Consider the following 18,034-nt stretch of genomic DNA (forward strand, 5'->3'; position numbering starts at 1 on the left):
GAAATCCCATAATGAGATACAGTAAAATAAGCCCTGAGAAGTTGGACGAGGGAGAGGAGGGTGTCAGCGCTATGTCTTCAAACCAGTATATCATGCAGATAAATTAATGCCAAAGCTGACACAAGAGGAGAGTGAATGGCAAGGGCAAGGGTGGAAACTGGGGTATCATCTTCTCTTGGCAGCTGTTAGACCAAGCAGTAATGGGAAAAGCACCTCTGCAGAACTTACTTATTTTTCTTGATTTGAGAGGATGTGGCCTCTCAGCTCTCTTCTTCTAGAATAAGAAGAGAGTAACACTTCAAAGAGTTTGGGTTTTGTTTGTAATTCTGGGGTGGGGTAGCTGGATTTTGAATTTTGCATTTACATGGATTCTAGCCCTTCACTTCCTGCAGACATTTTTCAAGGGTATTTGAGAAGATTAAATCCTTTGCATCTTTCCTGATAAACAGGGGGATAAAGAGAAGACACTGAGATGCTACTGGCACCATTAACAAAAAACATAGCTCTGTAATTAGTATCAGTAGCCTGGTAGTAGCAAATCACTGGGAGAAGATACATGTCTGTTGAATGCACCTTTTCTGAAGGAAATTATACAAGCTAGGCAAGAGTGTGCAGGACTTCATATAGTTCTCAAAGTTTTCCAGATACAGACATTGTCCCTGGCCCTTGATATAAGGGACCACACTGTAAAAACCTGCTCATCTGTGCCTGGTATATGAAAAGCAAATGGATGCTTTTCTGAGAGCCTGGAGTCATCTTTATTGCATTCAGAGAGTAGATCCCTAAGTGTTTCTGGATATGCCATACATGGGTTTTCATTTTTTTATTTTTCTGAAATATCATTTCAGTGTAACTTAGACATAGAGGCGCTTCTCCCCAACTCTGTGCAAAAAGGGCTTATGTGACGTAGGGTAGACCCATTCAAATACCCTATGGAATTTGATGGCATGGTCACTGCTCAGTGATATCTTAGTGTTCTAAGAAAAATTCCCTTACCAGGACTTTGAGATATTTGTACTCCCACTTTTGGAAGATCCCTTAGGGGAAAAAGAGTAGTCTAGATGTGGATAAAACACTGTTACGTTAATCAAACTTGTATTTGTACTGAGACAGTACAGAGCAAGCTTTCAAGAAAAAGACTGAAAATTTGACTTTTGACTTTGCTGTTAATTTGTTGCTTTGCCCGATTTGACAGGCACAGTGGGAAGACTTATTCAGCAAAGCTTCATTGAATCTTGTTGCCATGAAGAAGTCATTCTTTGGCTCAGTTATTTTCCTGTGTCGTCGACAAGCCTCTGTCAAAACACCTGTTTTTCTGCCAGTAGATGAGACAAACTATAAGTGGGTTGAATCCTTAAAGGTGAGAATTCCTGTGTCCTAGGTATCTGAATTTCCAAATCATTATTCTTTCTAACTGAGATATTTAGGAGTGTTAAAAGAAGAACACGTGTGTGTGTTCAGCTGCTTTTAATAAAATAGAAGTTACTAATCTCTGCCAAGGGATATGTGAGCTATTTTCTTCATGGTTCCTAGTAAAACATTTTGGGGTGTGTCTTGTAGGAGGTCTTGGCTGACCCGTCAGAGAAGCCTGTGTGGTTGACTGCCACCAGTTGTGCGAACTCAGGAATTTTGGGAATGGTGAACTGCCTTCGCCTTGAAGCAGAAGGCCACCGAATCAGGTATGTAAGCATGCCCTTGTGTCACATTTGGGAGATGAGATATTTGTGTTAGCTTCTTCTCAGGCCTATAGCAAAACAAACAAAATGATAACTCTTGTCTTCAGGTGTGTGTTCATTTCCAACTTGAACCCTTCATCTGCTGTCCCACCCACAAGTCTTTCTTCCCTGGAGATGCAGAAGATTGTTCAGAAGGACCTGGTGATGAATGTGTATCGTGATGGCAAGTGGGGCTCCTTCAGGCATCTCCCATTGCAGCAAGGTACAGCCTTTGAGAGCTAAGGATTGCTTGCAAATCCTTGAATCTGAATGAATTTTTTAATAGAAAATGAGTAGTTATTGTTCCCACAGTTACCCTTTATTATTATTTTTAATGAAGAGTTTTGAATTCTTCTGCTCCAGCTCAAAGTGAACAGCACACTGTGGTGCCAGGCAGAAGGATAGTCTATTTTAGGCCATCCATAGTATTGCAAAGCAAGAAAGGGCTCTCTGGATAAGCAAATGGAGGAGGTGGTGGAAATTGCACAAGGAATTTATTCGTTTTGGAAAGCACAAACCTCTGTTAATGTGTGTAAATTTTTACTGTTCCTTCTTCTGCAGCACAACCTCAGGAGCTGACAGAATATGCCTATGTAAATGTGCTAACTCGTGGAGATCTCTCATCTCTTCGCTGGATTGTCTCCCCACTTCGACACTTCCACACAACTAATCCCAATGTTTTACTCTGCAAAGTCTATTATGCATCTCTCAACTTCCGTGACATTATGCTGGCTACAGGGAAGCTTTCTCCAGATGCTATCCCTGGTGAGTTAAAGTTACACTAGAAGGAAATATATTTATGTACTGGTGTTCTAGAATTAATCTCTTGATTGTTAGTTTAGCACTGGCTAGATTGCACATCAGTATACCAGAAAGCACGCTTTTGAGAAGGAAGTACAGCCTTGCTGCAGGGCCGTACACCAGAAGTTCCCAAGTTCTACTTCCAGTTACAGTTCCATTTTTTTTTTATATTGCACAATTAACAAACTCTGCTCTGAGAAGTGTTGCTTTGCCGCATTGCATAGATACCAAGTGTGGGGTAAAACAAGTTGATGGAGGTTCCAGAGATGGGCATGGTAAATACCAAGGTGAGAATGTTGAAGTTTCATGCTGCCATGTGGTTGGACATGCTTGGATTTCAGGGAAGAAAAATGCACAATGAAGTAATTGCCTGTTTACAAAATGGAGGTGGTATTACCTTGCTTCATAGTGAGTTAAGAATTAATGTAATGTCTATGAAATTATTTTAAAATATGTATTTAAAAGAGAGGGGATGGAATATGTAAAAACTTAGTAATTTGAGTAAGGCTGGGCTCCTGTTCATGACTGAACCACCTGGCATAATGGAAGGTGCCCCTGCCCATGGCCAAAGGTTGGAAGTAAATGATCTTTAAGGTCCCTTCCAACACAAAGCATTCTATGATTCTATGACTGACAGTAGTGTCTGCCTAAAATGTGACTTAGCAAAAATTCATACTTCACAGTATATTTTTGCAGTGATCATCCTTTCTAGTTTATGTATCATTCTTTTTCTGAGGGACAGAATTGCCTCTGAAACAAGATGTTTTCATGAAATTACTCAGATAAAACTGAAAACTAAAGCAATATCAGCAAGAATAAATACTTCAGATTTAATGAGACCAAGTCCTTTTCTGCTGCTCTTGGAGTGAGACATAAACTATGGCAACTGTGAACTGTGAACAGAATAGACAAATGCCAGCGCTCTTCCTGTCTGGAGTTTAGACATTCAGGGACTGCTGCTATGGTAAAGAAATTTTAGAAGAGAATTTTTTTGTAAAAGGTGGTAATGTTCTTTCAGGTAACTGGGCTTTGCAGCAATGCATGCTGGGGATGGAGTTCTCAGGACGGGACCTGGCTGGAAGAAGAGTGATGGGATTGCTGCCAGCAAAGGGACTGGCCACAGTGGTAGACTGTGAGAAGAAGTTTCTGTGGGAGGTGCCTGAAAACTGGTAGGTCAACTTTTGTTTTCTGGTTAAGATTTGCCTTCCTGCCTGGGGCTGGTGACAGCCGTGATCAAACCTAAGTGCTGCACAATAGGTAGCGTCCCCTCTGGGAAGTGTTAACAGGGCTATAGTGTCCCAGGCAACTCTAAGATTTTGGATTAGATTCACTGCAGGAGTTCAGCACTAATTTTTGTACAGTGGCTTGCACAAGGTTCTCATCTTTTTTTGGGCTCTTAGCTTCACCCATTTCAGGATACACTGGGATATCAGTGTTGGCTATGTTACTGGTTAGTTACTGAAGTATTTTTGCGGAATGATGAAACTTGGCTGTGCTTGGCAGCTGTGATAGTTTGCTGTATGATTGGCAACCACTTCCACTTTGTTATCTGTCTCAGTGACAGAACCTTTCTGTAGCATAAAGGCATGTTTTGTCAGGAGAATCTAGTAGTCTTTCCCAAGGCTAAAGATAGCTCTTCCACTTTGCTCCTTAGGACTCTGGAAGAAGCAGCTTCAGTGCCTGTGGTTTATGCCACTGCTTATTATGCTTTGGTGGTTCGAGGTGGTATGAAGAAGGGTGAGAGTATCCTTATTCACTCTGGCTCAGGAGGTGTGGGCCAAGCAGCCATTGCCATTGCCCTGAGCATGGGCTGCCGTGTCTTTGCTACTGTAGGTGAGTACTGAGGGCCCAAAGTCATGGGGAGAAATAGGTTATAAATAATAAATAGAGGAAGCATGTGTGTGTATGCATATGTAAGCATCTATACCTATTTAGGTATATACTTATTTCATCCCCCCAAAATGATCTGCTGTAGCTTTGATCTAGTTTCCAGGATGGGAACAGTTACACTGTAAATACAGCTACTACTCTGTGCTTGAAAATTCCACACCACAATTAAATTTATCTGTCTTTGTACACTGTATAATCAAAAGTGTGGAAGAAAATCATGGCTTCCTCATTTTAAATTTAGTAATATGAATCCAATGCCTGTCCATTGAAAGGCTCTGATCTGTTTCTGGTCCTTGTTCTATCTCATAAATGAGCAGTAGCAACCAGACAGCCTTTGTCTTAAAGTTTGACGTCTTGAGAGACTGCAAGCTTGGAGATGGCTTCTCATACTTAACAGTACTTGGGGGAAAGATGTGCAGCAGAAAATGGGCTGTTTCATCATAAAAATGAAATTAGTGACCTCTTTCAACCTGTCTCCTACTTCCAGGTTCCACTGAGAAACGTAAGTATCTCCAAGCAAGATTCCCAGAGCTAGATGCTAATAGCTTTTCCAGCTCCAGAGATACTACCTTTGAGCAACATATCCTTCGAATTACCAACGGAAAAGGTGAAGCTCAAGAATCATTTTTCCTTTTTTTTTAGTCAGCAAAGCTACATTATGCAGCTGTGCATTCTAAAGACAGTAAGTCGCCAGAAGACAGGGTTAGGCTCTCAGCAGAGTTAAGAAGGTGCCTCTCCTTTCATTGCAGGTGTCAACCTCGTGTTAAATTCCTTGGCAGAAGAGAAGCTCCAAGCCAGTTTGCGTTGTCTTGCTCGACATGGGCGTTTCTTGGAAATAGGCAAATTTGATCTGTCTAACAACAGTCGTCTTGGTAAGATAGGGCATTGAGAAACACCTCTCATTTGGTTTTAGCTGCTGCCCAGCACCCCCAGGTCCTTTACTGCAGAACAGCTCTCCAGCCTCCCCACAATTTATACTTGTGTCTGGTTTACTTGGTCTCAAGTGCACAATTGGCATTTGTTAAATTTTATATCACTGATTATTGCTCAGTGTTCCAGTCTATCCAGACCCCTCTGCAAGGCCTCTTGTCCCTCAAGGCAGTTAACAGCATCTACCAGTTCTGAAGGCACAGGGCAAGATAACCCTGATTTCTCTTGGATGGGAAAAAAATTTTGTACATTGTAAGGTGATGTTAGTGAAAAATTACAGCAATGTTCTCCTGTTATAGAATGATTGCATATAGCGCAACAGCCCGCTTCCTTATTCTAATTAAATTTCAAAAGATCCTATCATGTTGGAAAACCTTGCTATGAGGAAGAGTCTCCTGTGGAGAGAGACGTGATGGATGTAGGATTTTAGTTCCCCCGTGACTCTAACTCAGGTGTCACTAGACCGAAAAAATGTCCTTTTAAATACCAGACTGACCATGATATAGCCTGTCCTCTCAACACACAATTTTTTGGAGTAGAGTTTCTGTGAAACTGGTCTGCTTGTAAGAGAACAACATAATGTTATGTATTGGAGGCCATATGCAAGAATGAGTTTGGAAAATGTAGAATTCAAGCATCTGACTGCTTTATTCCTGTGGCCTGCCCAGAAATGTTTCTGAAGCAGATGATGGGCTCCATTTTGAAAAGTCAGCAGCATCAGGTCATAACCTAGTTGCTTTTTCTAGGAATGTCTCTCTTCCTCAAGAATGTGGCCTTTCATGGGATCCTGCTAGATTCAATATTCGATGAGGGAAACCAAGAGTGGGAAGTAGTATCAGAGTTATTGAAGAAAGGCATAAGAGATGGTGTAGTAAAGCCCCTGAAGAGTACAGTCTTCAGCAAAGAAGAGGTCGAAGCTGCCTTCAGATTCATGGCACAAGGAAAACATATTGGCAAAGTTATGATCAAGGTAATGAGACAATGATTTTGATTCTGTAATGCATCTGGCCATCTTCTGGTGACTATTGGATATTTTGATCCATTTTGAGTTGAAGTTCTATGAGTAGGGCAGCACGGGGTCAATTTTTATGGCTGACACTGTCACAATTGTAACTGTCAAGTCTGGCACTGGTTCTACAAGTTTCATTCCCATTGACTGGAGGAGTATAGCATAGAAAGATAAGAGATGCATTATGTGTCTGATTATCTGATTATAACTACCTTTTTCTTTTTTTTGTGTGTGTGTTTGTTGTTTCTGGTTTTTGGTTGGTTGTTGTGTTTTTTTTTTGTGGGGGAAGGTCCAAGAAGAGGAAAAGGAGTATCCTTTAAGAAAGTCTGAACCAGTTAAAATCTCCGCAATCTCCCGAACCTCCTGCCCACCTACCAAGTCCTACATCATCACCGGGGGCCTAGGAGGATTTGGGCTGGAGCTGGCACAGTGGCTAGTTGAGAGAGGAGCACAGAAAATTATACTGACATCTCGTTCTGGCATACGAACTGGTAAGCAAAAATTGCAAGGGAACAGGGAACATGACTGCATTTCAACAGACATCGGTTCGTAGTTTTCTCCTTAAGTGTCCTATTGATGACTAACAATGTCTTGATCTCTTTCCTTTCCCTTCCTGTATTATCTCACTTCAAGCAGTTGTCTCCTTTATTGTAAAGGAGGAACTATCTTTTAGCTTGACCCTTTCTTCCAACTAATACTTTCCTGCTTTTATGCTTCCTAATTCTATCAACCCATTTCCTCTTTTATACAGGTTTTTTTTCTGTAGCCTTTCTTTTACCTTTATGCCCTCTGCAAAGTCTAGCTAACTCACTGTCTTGTCCACTGGCTGTAGCATGTTGGATCACATGCCACAAGGAAAGGCCTAAAAACTCCTTCTTAGATACTTTGTCCCTCAAGTTACATGTGTGGATGCTCACTCTTGCTCATCTGTAAAGATGGACCTTACTATCTGATAGCATCCATGAACATTTTTACTCATATTTAAGGCATTAGTTTGATTATAATGGCAGCATTAAGACTTTTATCAGTGATAGTCTTCATTTCTTCGTACAAATTCAGTCAACTTCTCTCTGTCTCAACATGTTTCTTATTTCTTTTGGCAAGTTCACAATCACACCACTTGTGTGTAAAAACATAAGTCAAATACTATTTCTCAAGTTCTGGCTGTGCAACTATCATCTGTTGCTTTGCTCTACTCTAGCCAATTTTCCCAATCTCAGTACCCAAATTTTTGTTCATTTCACCCTTCCTGCCTGCCTGCCTCCCTCCCTCCCGTTCTCCACTTCATCTATTTAGAATTTCTGAAATTCAAATGATTTCTAGCTACTGTTCAAATTTTGTCCAATTTTTATCTTGTAGCTGAATCAAGAATTATTTAGCTATTCAGTCCCTATCTAGTCAGAAAAGCATAAAAGAACGGCTTCACCAAAGCCTTATGGTTGGAATGGTTCATCCCAGGCACTGTCCACCTTTATTTTTTTTAGGCTACCAGGCTAAACGTGTTAAAGAGTGGAAGGCACTGGGAATCAAAGTGTTGGTATCTACCAGTGATATTGGAACACTAGAAGGAACACAGCTATTGATAGAGGAAGCTCTGCAGCTTGGACCAGTTGGAGGTGTCTTTAATTTGGCTGTGGTAAGTGCCAAAAATGCTCAGAACTTTTAAGAGGCAACATCCATTCATGTGACTTTTTTGCTAAAAGCAGTCATACAATTTTAGTTAAGTTCTCTGTATTTCAAAGGACTCTATGCTTTGGTCTTACCTGCTGACTAAAGGCTTATGGGTCTGTTCCCTTGACCTAAGAAGCAACAGTATTTGGCCACCGAGTTCAGTTCTGTGGGAAGTCTGTTGCCCTAGACTCCTGTGGACAACAAAAATCACATGTAGAACTTGGCAGAATTTCTACAGTGTCAATACAGAAAAAATGTTGAAAAAAGCAGACTTGGCAAAAGCCATTTTGTCATATTTTGGGATATTCAGGATATGTCTGTACTGTGAAGTTACAAAAATACATTGTGTAACAATATCCTCTCATATCTCAAGCCACGTGGCATATTTAAACAGAGAAACTGAAGATACTGAAATGACATTTTCTTTTTTAATCCCTCTCCCCAACCCCCACCATAGGTCCTTAGAGATGGCATGATTGAAAATCAGACCCCAGAATTATTCTGGGAGGTCAACAAGCCAAAGTATTCAGGCACTCTTCATTTGGATTGGTAAGTGTCTGTAGCAGGGACAAATAATAAAGACTTTTAAAGTCATGGAACTTATCAAACTTAGTTGTTTTAGTCTTGCACTAGCCTTCGACAGTAATACAGTTAGCAGGTTTTTCTGATGGGGCTTCTCTCTCCTTCTCTTGCTCTGCTTCAAGGGTAACTCGTAAGAAGTGTCCAGACCTGGACTATTTTGTTGTGTTCTCCTCTGTAAGCTGTGGAAGAGGAAATGCTGGGCAAAGTAATTATGGCTTTGCTAATTCTACTATGGAGCGTATCTGTGAGCAGCGATGTCATGATGGACTCCCAGGTAAGATGACTTTGCTCATTGCACAGTATAAACTATCTTGCAAACATCCAGGTGAGGACCAGCTCGCCAAAAACCTGTGCACTTATCTGGAGTGATAGTTGAAGGCTGTTTCCCACTCCTAGATGTTACCCTGAGTCATTCATGTGTGCATGAATACTGACTGTTTAACAGTACTGAGGAAATGCAGGCCTTAGCATAGCTCATTATTAAGTCCCTCTTTTATTAACTCACTCCTGTTGCTGCCCTGTGCTTTAGTTAGCTGCTTAGTGTGTTCTAATTTCTTCTCCAGGCCTGGCAATCCAGTGGGGAGCCATTGGTGATGTGGGTATCTTGATGAAGACAATGGGAAATAAAGACATTGTCGTGGGAGGAACGATTCCCCAACAAATGAGCTCATGCCTGGAGGTGCTTGATGTCTTCCTGAACCAACCTCATCCTGTCATGTCTAGTTTTGTCCTAGCAGAGAAGGTCTCAGTGAAAGCTGAAGGAGGTAGTCAGCGGGATCTTGTAGAAGCTGTTGCTCACATCCTGGGTAAGTGCTGTCACTCAAACACTACTGGACAGAGCCCACTCTCTCATTACTTTTGGAAAGCAGTGGTGCTGCTGTAGGTGCTCTGTTCAGCATCTCTTCCTGATCTCCTGTGGTGTGGCAATGTTGCTTTTGTGAGACTGTTTGCTTTCTTTTTTTTTTCCCTTTACACTGCTTCTTCTCTCAAATAATGACTGTTTCTTGTATGGGGTTTTCTCTGTTACTGTGTTTACATAGATATGCACATATACTCCAGTGTCTTGGGTTTTATTTAGAGTGAACTGGTACACTTTCTCCAAGTGGAAAATCAACAAGAACAGCCCCCAAGAGCAAAATTCTGGGACAGCACATGAGACAGCAAATACATAACTAACTTTCTGAGTACTATTCCAGCTTTCAAACATTCATCTTATGTCCCCATGCCACAAAAAGTAGCTTTTCTCTACTTACTGCTTAACTGGTAGTGTATTCACCTACCAGCTCTGTCTGTCATCCCATGTGAACATCTAATAACCATAATTAATTATGCATTACAAGTGCCATGTCCTTCTGTCTGTCTTGATTCTCCTTTTTACCATTGTGTCTCTTATTTTTGTGTTGGTAGTGAATAATTGCTGTCAACTACTACTACTATCCACTTCAGTTATCTGTTTTGCAGGCAGAAATGTCTATTGATCCTTTGTTTTCTACCAGAAAAGGTACTGATAAATGAAAGGCAGTCTCCCGAGTGTTACTTAAGGAGTTGTGTGCAGATCTTGCAAGATAAATCTTCCAAAAAGACAGCAAATCTGATCTCTCAGAGCAGATGTGGCTTTTAGAAGCGATCAGAAAGGGTTTGGGAAACCACATCAGCTATAGGGTTAGTTTGGAAGAACAGAGTATGAAAGCAACAAAGGGAGGAGCTAGTAACGAAGCCTAACAGGGGGAAAGCCCTAACATGGGGGAGCACAAGGTGGAGGAGGGGACAAAGAGCTGTAGATGCAGAGAGGCCTTTTACAGGTAAGGAAAGGGTAAGAGTTTGAACAGTGTGAAAATTGAAGAGGAAAAGACAAATGAAGCCCAAATGTATCACCTCTTCTTCCAGTGTTGTAGGCATCAAGTATTGCAGTCAACCATCACTGACACGGGTAACTTTGATCTCGTCGTAGCTGAGGATTAGTTGCATTAGGTCTAGGACTGCAGTTCCAATTGGAGCCTCCACTGTGTGGAATCTGTCTAGCTGACTGACTGTTCTGTATTTGGTCTAGAGCTGATGTGAAAATATTCACAGCTATATAGCTGGGATTGATGTATCCCCTGTCATAAATATGTACACATTTAATACGTACTCTTAAATACTAGATCCCATATGACAAAGGTGGGGGTTGTTATGAAAGTATTAGATGATCCTGGAAGGTAAACTGCAGCTCTGCAGCTGCAGTTTATTGAGATTTTAGGAGAAAGAAGAAAGTGAAGAAGGCTGCTAGAGAGAGGCCCAGAGCTGAAAAGGAATTGGCCTTTTGCTAGTATGCTCTTTTGTTCTCAGGGGTCCGTGATGTGAGCAGTCTGAATGCTGAGAGTTCCTTGGCTGACTTGGGCTTGGATTCCTTGATGGGTGTGGAGGTGCGCCAGACGCTGGAGCGAGACTATGACATTGTTATGACCATGAGAGAAATTCGACTCCTTACGATCAACAAACTGCGTGAACTTTCTTCCAAGTCCAGGACAGCAGAGGGTAAAGTGTCTGGATTAGGGCTGCTACCAGTTACCTGAGTCCAAATAATTAAGCTCCCAATCTGTTGATTTCATCTCTAGTGACATAAACCTCTACCAGATCATGAAATAAAGTTATAATTGAACAGCTGTTAAGTGACAGACATGTCACAGAAATGCATTGACTACTGGGAGCAGGGTGTATGAGCAAGGCAAGTGCTCGTGCTTGGCTAGCAGCTGCACGCATGAGTACTGTTATGCAGCTGTGTGTGGGATTCAATTTGAGACCTTTTACTTGTCTGGGGAATAAACAATGTAATGCCATACTATAGGAAACTAAAAGTGTCTGCAGTTGCTGCAAAGCAATTGACAGTAGGAAAAACCCTGTGTCTATGACCTGATGATGTACTGAAGCAACAGGCTAATCTAGGGCAGCCCTGAGGTTGTCCTTTAGAACTATGGCTATATCACCAAGACCGACCCTGAAGCTAATTGGGTTTGTCTGGTGTGCTTTCCTTCAAAGAGCTGAAGTCATCCCCACTGATGAAGACAGGCCCAGGCGAACCTCCAAAACTAGATTTGAACAACTTACTGGTGAACCCAGAAGGGCCAACAATCACTCGTCTCAATGAAGTTCAGAGCATGGAGCGCCCTCTTTTCCTTGTCCACCCCATTGAAGGATCCATTGCAGTTTTCTACACTCTGGCCTCCAGACTTCACATGCCCTGCTATGGTCTCCAGTGCACAAAAGGTATCTCAGTTCTTCAGCATCTTGAGTTTGCAAACATAACATTCTGAACTGTGGTTGCTTTTAGAGAGGGCTTTTTTTTTAGACTACTAAACTTGGAGGAGCAAGTGTCAGGCCTATTAGTCTGCAGAGGGTCATGTCAAATATCCCCAGTATCGAGAAGATGAAATTGGAGAGTGTATGTATGCAAAAGTCAAAGCATCCTGTTCAACCTGTCCTTGAAAAGCAGGAATATAACTATTACTTGTCCTGCATGCAAGTTGTTAACCATAATTTAGTAATTTACCTGCAAGGTAACCTGAATGTTTCCAACAGGATTGTTTCTGAGTGCATGAGAACAAATTTGTCTCTGCCAATGTCTTTTCACCAGTCTTTTTAACTCACTTCCTTATTTCTAGCCGCTCCTTTGGACAGCATCCAAAGCCTGGCAGCCTATTACATTGACTGCATGAAGCAGATACAGCCTGAAGGACCTTACCGCATTGCTGGATACTCTTTTGGCGCCTGTGTAGCCTTTGAAATGTGTTCCCAGCTGCAAGCACAACAAAATGCTTCCCATGCACTCAACAGTTTATTCCTTTTTGATGGGTCTCATTCCTTTGTGGCAGCATATACCCAGGTGAGGGACACAAAGAGAATCTTTTTTTCTGGGGACCATCATCAGGGCTCATTTTTCTCAATGCTTACTGTTCTAGATACGAGCAATCTGAAAAGCAGACAGACTTTAATTCACAGGTATTTTGGAAGACAGCTGTAGACATTGGATACTTAAGAGATGACGGAAGGGTAAAAGCACATGAGAAGTGGTCCTTAAATGGCGAGAGTTCAGGCACAAACGTTGCTCATGCTATGATAAATCATAATATTAGTATGTCTTCTGGAAGATCCTGGTGCGTGCAAGTCAAGATCCTCTTGTGGTGGTGCGAGGAAACCTTGCTTAAGGCTTCCCTTTCATTTTCATTATACATTAGAGAATACTAGGCTCTTGGCAATTGCCACCTGTGGATTTGCTTTCTAATCCATCCTGAAGGGATTTCCCCTCTTCCTTTTTTTTCCCAGTTCACACCTTTGGTTCTGTAATTGTTTTTATCTGACTTTTAATATCAGGCACATCCCTCTCATGTTCACACTGTATTCTCTCTTCCAGAGCTACAGGGCCAAACTGACCCAAGGAAATGAGGCTGCACTGGAGACTGAAGCATTGTGTGCCTTCGTTCAGCAATTTACAGGCACTGAATACAATAAGGTAATGTTTCTTATTTTCAAGATCTATATATCTTGACATTGCACAAGAGGCTGTGTATGTTTTTTTGTTAAATGGAGATGCATTCTCAGCTGTTGAGACTAATGTGGGAAAAAATATTAATATTTCCAGCTGCTGGAGGTTCTTCTGCCCCTGAAAGATCTGGAGGCTCGTGTGAATGCTGCTGTAGATCTAATAACTGAGATTCATACGAACATCAATCGTGAAGCACTCAGCTTTGCTGCTACTTCATTTTACCATAAGCTGAAGGCTGCAGACAAGTATATACCAGACTCCAAGTATCATGGGAACGTGACACTGATGCGGGCCAAGTCTCACAATGAATACGAGGAAGGTCTGGGTAGAGACTATAAACTCTCAGAGGTCAGTCTCAGGCCCACTGGTGTCTGTTGGGTTTTTTTTGATATTTGGGGAAGCCAAAGTATGGGAAATGATCCTTACTGAGAAAAAAAGGACAAGACCAACCTTAAAGAAATTATTGTTCCGTAGTTGTTGTGCTCTAACAAGAATAGAAGTCTCCAAAAGCAAATGAGTTGATGGGTTCCAAGCATTTTCTGTAGGTAGTGAGGACTAGTAAGTTTTGCCTGTATATAGGATTTTTTTCTAGGTAGATAGGTGTTTTCTGTAGCTGATTCTTGCTGCTCTCTAGAAGGACTTTGGATAATAACTATGTTAAAAGAGAGCAACTTTCAGTCTCTTTTTTACTGTAGACCCTAAAGTTAGTTTACTGAATGCAGGCATCTTTCTGAAGACCAGGTGTCAGTCCTCTGACAATAAAGGCAGCTTTTTCTCAGTTACGTTTTTTTCACTTAGAAGCTAGTAGTTGGAAGTGGGTTTCTTGTGGGCTAAAAAAGGTTGGGGTTTGGCCTGCAGTCCAGATAAGGTCACTGTTCCTTAGCCCCTGCTCAAATACAAGGCTTAAGTTGGTGCAAATACCAGGGAAAATTAAGTGATTTTCAGAATTCCCTTCCTGCTTCTGGCATCTCCTATCCTTTCAGACCTCTAATTGTCATTGTTGATTCCAGGCTAACTTACATGTTATTGAGGTTACATAATGACCTTCTGGTTGTGGGAGGAAGATGGTGAAGAGAGGGTGTTTATTTGGTTTAGTTAAGGGCTTGGAAGTAGCTACTTTATCATTCATTCATTCTTTGATATTGTAGGTAAATTATTCTTTTGGTACTAGGTTGGTTAACTTCCTGCCCAGTTTATATTTGAGTGAATCACCTGTCAGGCTATCAGCCTATTGTGCTTTAAAACACTGGTTCCAAACAGTGCCCCACAGCTGATCTGTGAAAATATGTCAGAGTAAAACTGGTGCTGTTTTCAACTGAGTTTTTGATAGAGATAGTGGTCTAAATGATGGGTAACTTAGAAGACTAACAAACCCAAAGTGGCTAGGTGACCAGCTGGTTGTAAATTGTGAATGAAAAGTTTTTCTTTTTCATACTTGACACAGGTATGTGATGGTAAAGTGTCTGTCCACGTTATTGAAGGAGATCACCGCACCTTGCTGGAGGGAGATGGCGTTGAATCAATTATTGGGATCATCCACAGCTCACTGGCAGAGCCACGTGTCAGTGTCAGAGAGGGTTAACTTCTACTTCCTCAATGACAAAGAAAATGCCAACAACATTCCTAGTTATGACAGGTCCCAAGGAACTCTTCCTGTTCAACATCTCATCTGCTCTGCTGCCGGAACTGGGAAGTCCAGCTGGACTCAATTGGTCTTTTTCTGTCTCTTTCTTGCTTATCTTTTCCAACTTTTGTCTCCTTCCTTTCCTATGGCTGTTTCTCCCTCTAGTCTCCCTGTCCATGTTAACTGTAATGCTGTGACTCTCTCACTGCGCACTGCAGTGAGGGTTCCCCACAGATGGTTGCTTTCTACACCCTTGGCAGTATAAAAAACAAATTTAGGAGTAGATTTCTTGTGCTTTATATTGTTTTTGTCTTAACATTATTCCAAAGGGTATGTGATAGCACTTGTTGACCAAGCCTAGTGAACAGGGAGAGGAGCTGCAGCTGATTTTGGAGATACTTTTTATCTGTGAAGAATCTGTCTGCAGTTTAGGTCAGAAAGAGAATTCCATTGAGGGTTTTGTAACTATATTTTTTAATTTGCTATATTCTAAGTATTTATTGTGTCAAACCAGAGGCTTCTTACTTGGTTGTAATTTATCGTGGGTTACAGGAGTAAAGAAACACCCCTTTTTAGAGGGGAAGGTTTATTCTACAAGGGAAAGTTGCCCGTGTTTGAAATAAATTGGTTTTTTGTTTGGGTTTTTTTTTTTTTTTTCCTTTCTCCCACTGCCCTGCCCTTTTCAGAAAGAAATAGGTAGAAGGAAGGATTCTTGCCATCATGTACTCTTCAGAGAAGAGAAGGGCTTGGGGGGATAGGGTGGATGGTTTGACAAATGCCGCTGTATTGAGCAGCCATAACTTGGGCATGATGAAAACAGACAAAGCTGTCCCTAGGCAGGTACTTTGTTTATATTTGTGTGAGGTTCTGTGGCCCGCTCCATCAGAACCTTAGTGTAAAGCATTGAGATGATTGCCTTACCTTATTCCCTCTCACCTCCAGTTTTGCCACCCAATGAAGAATATGGAATGGGGAGGGCAGGGAATGGAATTCCTTAACAATAACTGAATAAATCCTCCCACCCCAGCTCTCCCATAATCAAAGCTCAGGCAAACACACAAGTATCTACTCAAAGCCCCTATATATTTTATTTAACACAGGGCTTGCTTAAGCCTTGTGTATTCATTTTCCTTTCAGTAATGAGACTGGAAATCCCAGATAAGTTAGCTAAGTAATCAGTTTGGTGGTCTGATTTTAAAATGCAATAGTACCTTTTTAAAGGAAATTTGCATAAAATTCAATTGAAAAATTTCTTGCCTTTGCTATGCTGGATTTGTCCTTTCTGAAATCAGTAAATCCTTGTTACACTTATGATACAGAGGAGACCTGTGTAGCAACAAAGCACCAACTAGGAGGAGCTATTGTGCTTCTCAGAACTGCTGTAAAACCCCAGTTCTCTGCGTCTTCATCCCCCAGTGAAGAATTCTGGTAGTAGAGGAGCACTCCCGTGACAGGAACAGATGGCTCTTCACTTCAAGTTCTGACCTAGTGTCTTTTGCTTATAGCACCCTCTGTTGATAGTGGCTGGGTTAACTGATTTTAGTTTTATAAAGTATTTCTTTTGTGAAATCTGAAATAAAACAACATAATGTCAGCTTAAACCATTTTGAAATGTCTTGTTCTTGTTTTGTTTTTTTCCTTTTAATTAATACTTTTTGGTCTGAAGAGTGTCTTTTTGGCTTTTCTAGTATTAAACAGAATTCATCACTGGTTGGCTTTTGGATTATTTTCTACATCATATCTTAATCCCATGTTTCACCTGGAATCTCTCACTTCTTGGTATAAAGCAAAAACTGCTGCTGACTTATCTGATTTGTAGTCTGTAGAAATAATAATAGTAATAATGAAGGCTTAGTTTTCTGAAGCATGGCTTCTTGTTGCCGTGATTTTGGTACCTTAGATACAACCAATTTACAACTATAATAGTCAAGTGGAAACTTTTAGATGAGCTTTTATTTGCAGTATTGGACAGGCCATTCATACTCCTGCCTCAGTTTTCCCATCTGTAAAATGGAACAAAAGTGCATTGTCAGGGTCTCTCTGAGGGTTAGATAGGCAATGGGTATAAATGCTCTGAAGTTTTAGGTATGATGTCTTGTTAGACAGTAACAGAAGGAGGGAAGTATGTGATGTGTGAGGGATACTGGATACTAATACTGCAGTGGCTGTATGAGCTGTGTGCACACACCATGGGACTTCATTACATCTACTGCACACTGTCCCTGTACCTACTGACATTGGGTACTACCTAAAACAAAACAAATGGGGCATAGCTTGTTTGGTTTAACTACTGGCAGTTGTAGTGAGCCTGAAAAAGAGGTGAAAGAATCCTGCTTGTGTTATTTGTATTTAAAACTAGAAGGAAGAAGAAAGGATTAAATGTAAAGCAAACAGGTACAAATAGTGCTGTGCTAAAGAGTGTAATATCTGAATGGGCTGTGTGGAAGGAGCAAGGACTAATGCTATCCTGTCTGATGAAGCAGGAGTTTGGAGAGTTCCCTGTAAAAACAAGTATGTATGGTTTCATCTAAGATCTTGAAGATTTTTTTAGTCATAGAAGTTGCTGATTAATTACTTACAGCTGTCACTTACTGTTAATGTTCTTGTGGTTGTTATTTGAAAAGCAAAAGGTTGTTTTGTTTAGGGCTTTTTTTCCCCATAATTATCTGATTATGAGCTGCTGCCATGTAACCTGTTACATAACTGGCTGCTGAACACAGTGTGCCAAAAATAAAAACCTTATTAGTGCTGGTATTGCTTGTTGTTTCTCAGTAGCCCATCAGATTAGATCAGATTAGACAGATGTAGAATAAAGAAGGCAAAATCCAATATTGCAATTTCTTATTTTGAGAAGACAAGGACAGAAGTGAAGTCCTTCATACTTACCCTTCTCTGTGAAACTGAAGTGGGAATTCTTGTCAGCTGATGCATTCCATCCTTTTCAGAGAGCTTCTCATAGGCTAAAACCATGCTGATCTTAATCTCAAAAGTGAACAACAGTTCTCTAACTGGGGAACTGCTTAGGCTTACAGATGCACATTGCCATTTTGAAATGATGGTCCATATTCCTTAAATCTGCAATAGAAAGAGTTCAAGAATGTACGGCATATGTTGTCACCAGTATTAAAGCTATTATTTTGCTTTATTAGTTTATCACCTTCCTGAAGGCAAAGAACTATACCTCTCTTGCTGAAGATAGCAGTAAAAACAATGCAAGAAGGGCCGCAGTTTAATAGAACTGGTTACTTAAAATAAGCACTACCAGAAAGCATGTCAAGTCCAAAAGAGTT

At 41.0% G+C, this 18,034-nt stretch overlaps 1 protein-coding gene across 1 annotated transcript in view; it reads left to right on the forward strand.

Annotated features, from left to right (window-relative positions):
• The window catches only part of FASN (fatty acid synthase), a 41,908-nt gene extending 25,455 nt beyond the window's left edge, over positions 1 to 16,453 (forward strand). Inside the window, exons 24-43 of the mRNA XM_015645361.2 lie at positions 1,196 to 1,360; positions 1,561 to 1,679; positions 1,784 to 1,938; positions 2,277 to 2,480; positions 3,535 to 3,685; positions 4,171 to 4,349; positions 4,894 to 5,013; positions 5,156 to 5,278; positions 6,083 to 6,306; positions 6,635 to 6,836; positions 7,830 to 7,981; positions 8,474 to 8,565; positions 8,721 to 8,872; positions 9,162 to 9,404; positions 10,927 to 11,115; positions 11,617 to 11,844; positions 12,240 to 12,460; positions 12,989 to 13,087; positions 13,217 to 13,468; positions 14,565 to 16,453. Of these exons, the coding sequence (XP_015500847.1) occupies positions 1,196 to 1,360; positions 1,561 to 1,679; positions 1,784 to 1,938; positions 2,277 to 2,480; positions 3,535 to 3,685; positions 4,171 to 4,349; positions 4,894 to 5,013; positions 5,156 to 5,278; positions 6,083 to 6,306; positions 6,635 to 6,836; positions 7,830 to 7,981; positions 8,474 to 8,565; positions 8,721 to 8,872; positions 9,162 to 9,404; positions 10,927 to 11,115; positions 11,617 to 11,844; positions 12,240 to 12,460; positions 12,989 to 13,087; positions 13,217 to 13,468; positions 14,565 to 14,702 (3,408 nt within the window). The 3' untranslated portion in view covers positions 14,703 to 16,453. The remainder of the gene's footprint in view (positions 1 to 1,195; positions 1,361 to 1,560; positions 1,680 to 1,783; positions 1,939 to 2,276; positions 2,481 to 3,534; positions 3,686 to 4,170; positions 4,350 to 4,893; positions 5,014 to 5,155; positions 5,279 to 6,082; positions 6,307 to 6,634; positions 6,837 to 7,829; positions 7,982 to 8,473; positions 8,566 to 8,720; positions 8,873 to 9,161; positions 9,405 to 10,926; positions 11,116 to 11,616; positions 11,845 to 12,239; positions 12,461 to 12,988; positions 13,088 to 13,216; positions 13,469 to 14,564) is intronic.
• The last annotated feature ends 1,581 nt before the right edge of the window (positions 16,454 to 18,034 follow it).

Source organism: Parus major, chromosome 18, assembly GCF_001522545.3.
Source record: "Parus major isolate Abel chromosome 18, Parus_major1.1, whole genome shotgun sequence".
NCBI lineage: Eukaryota > Metazoa > Chordata > Aves > Passeriformes > Paridae > Parus > Parus major.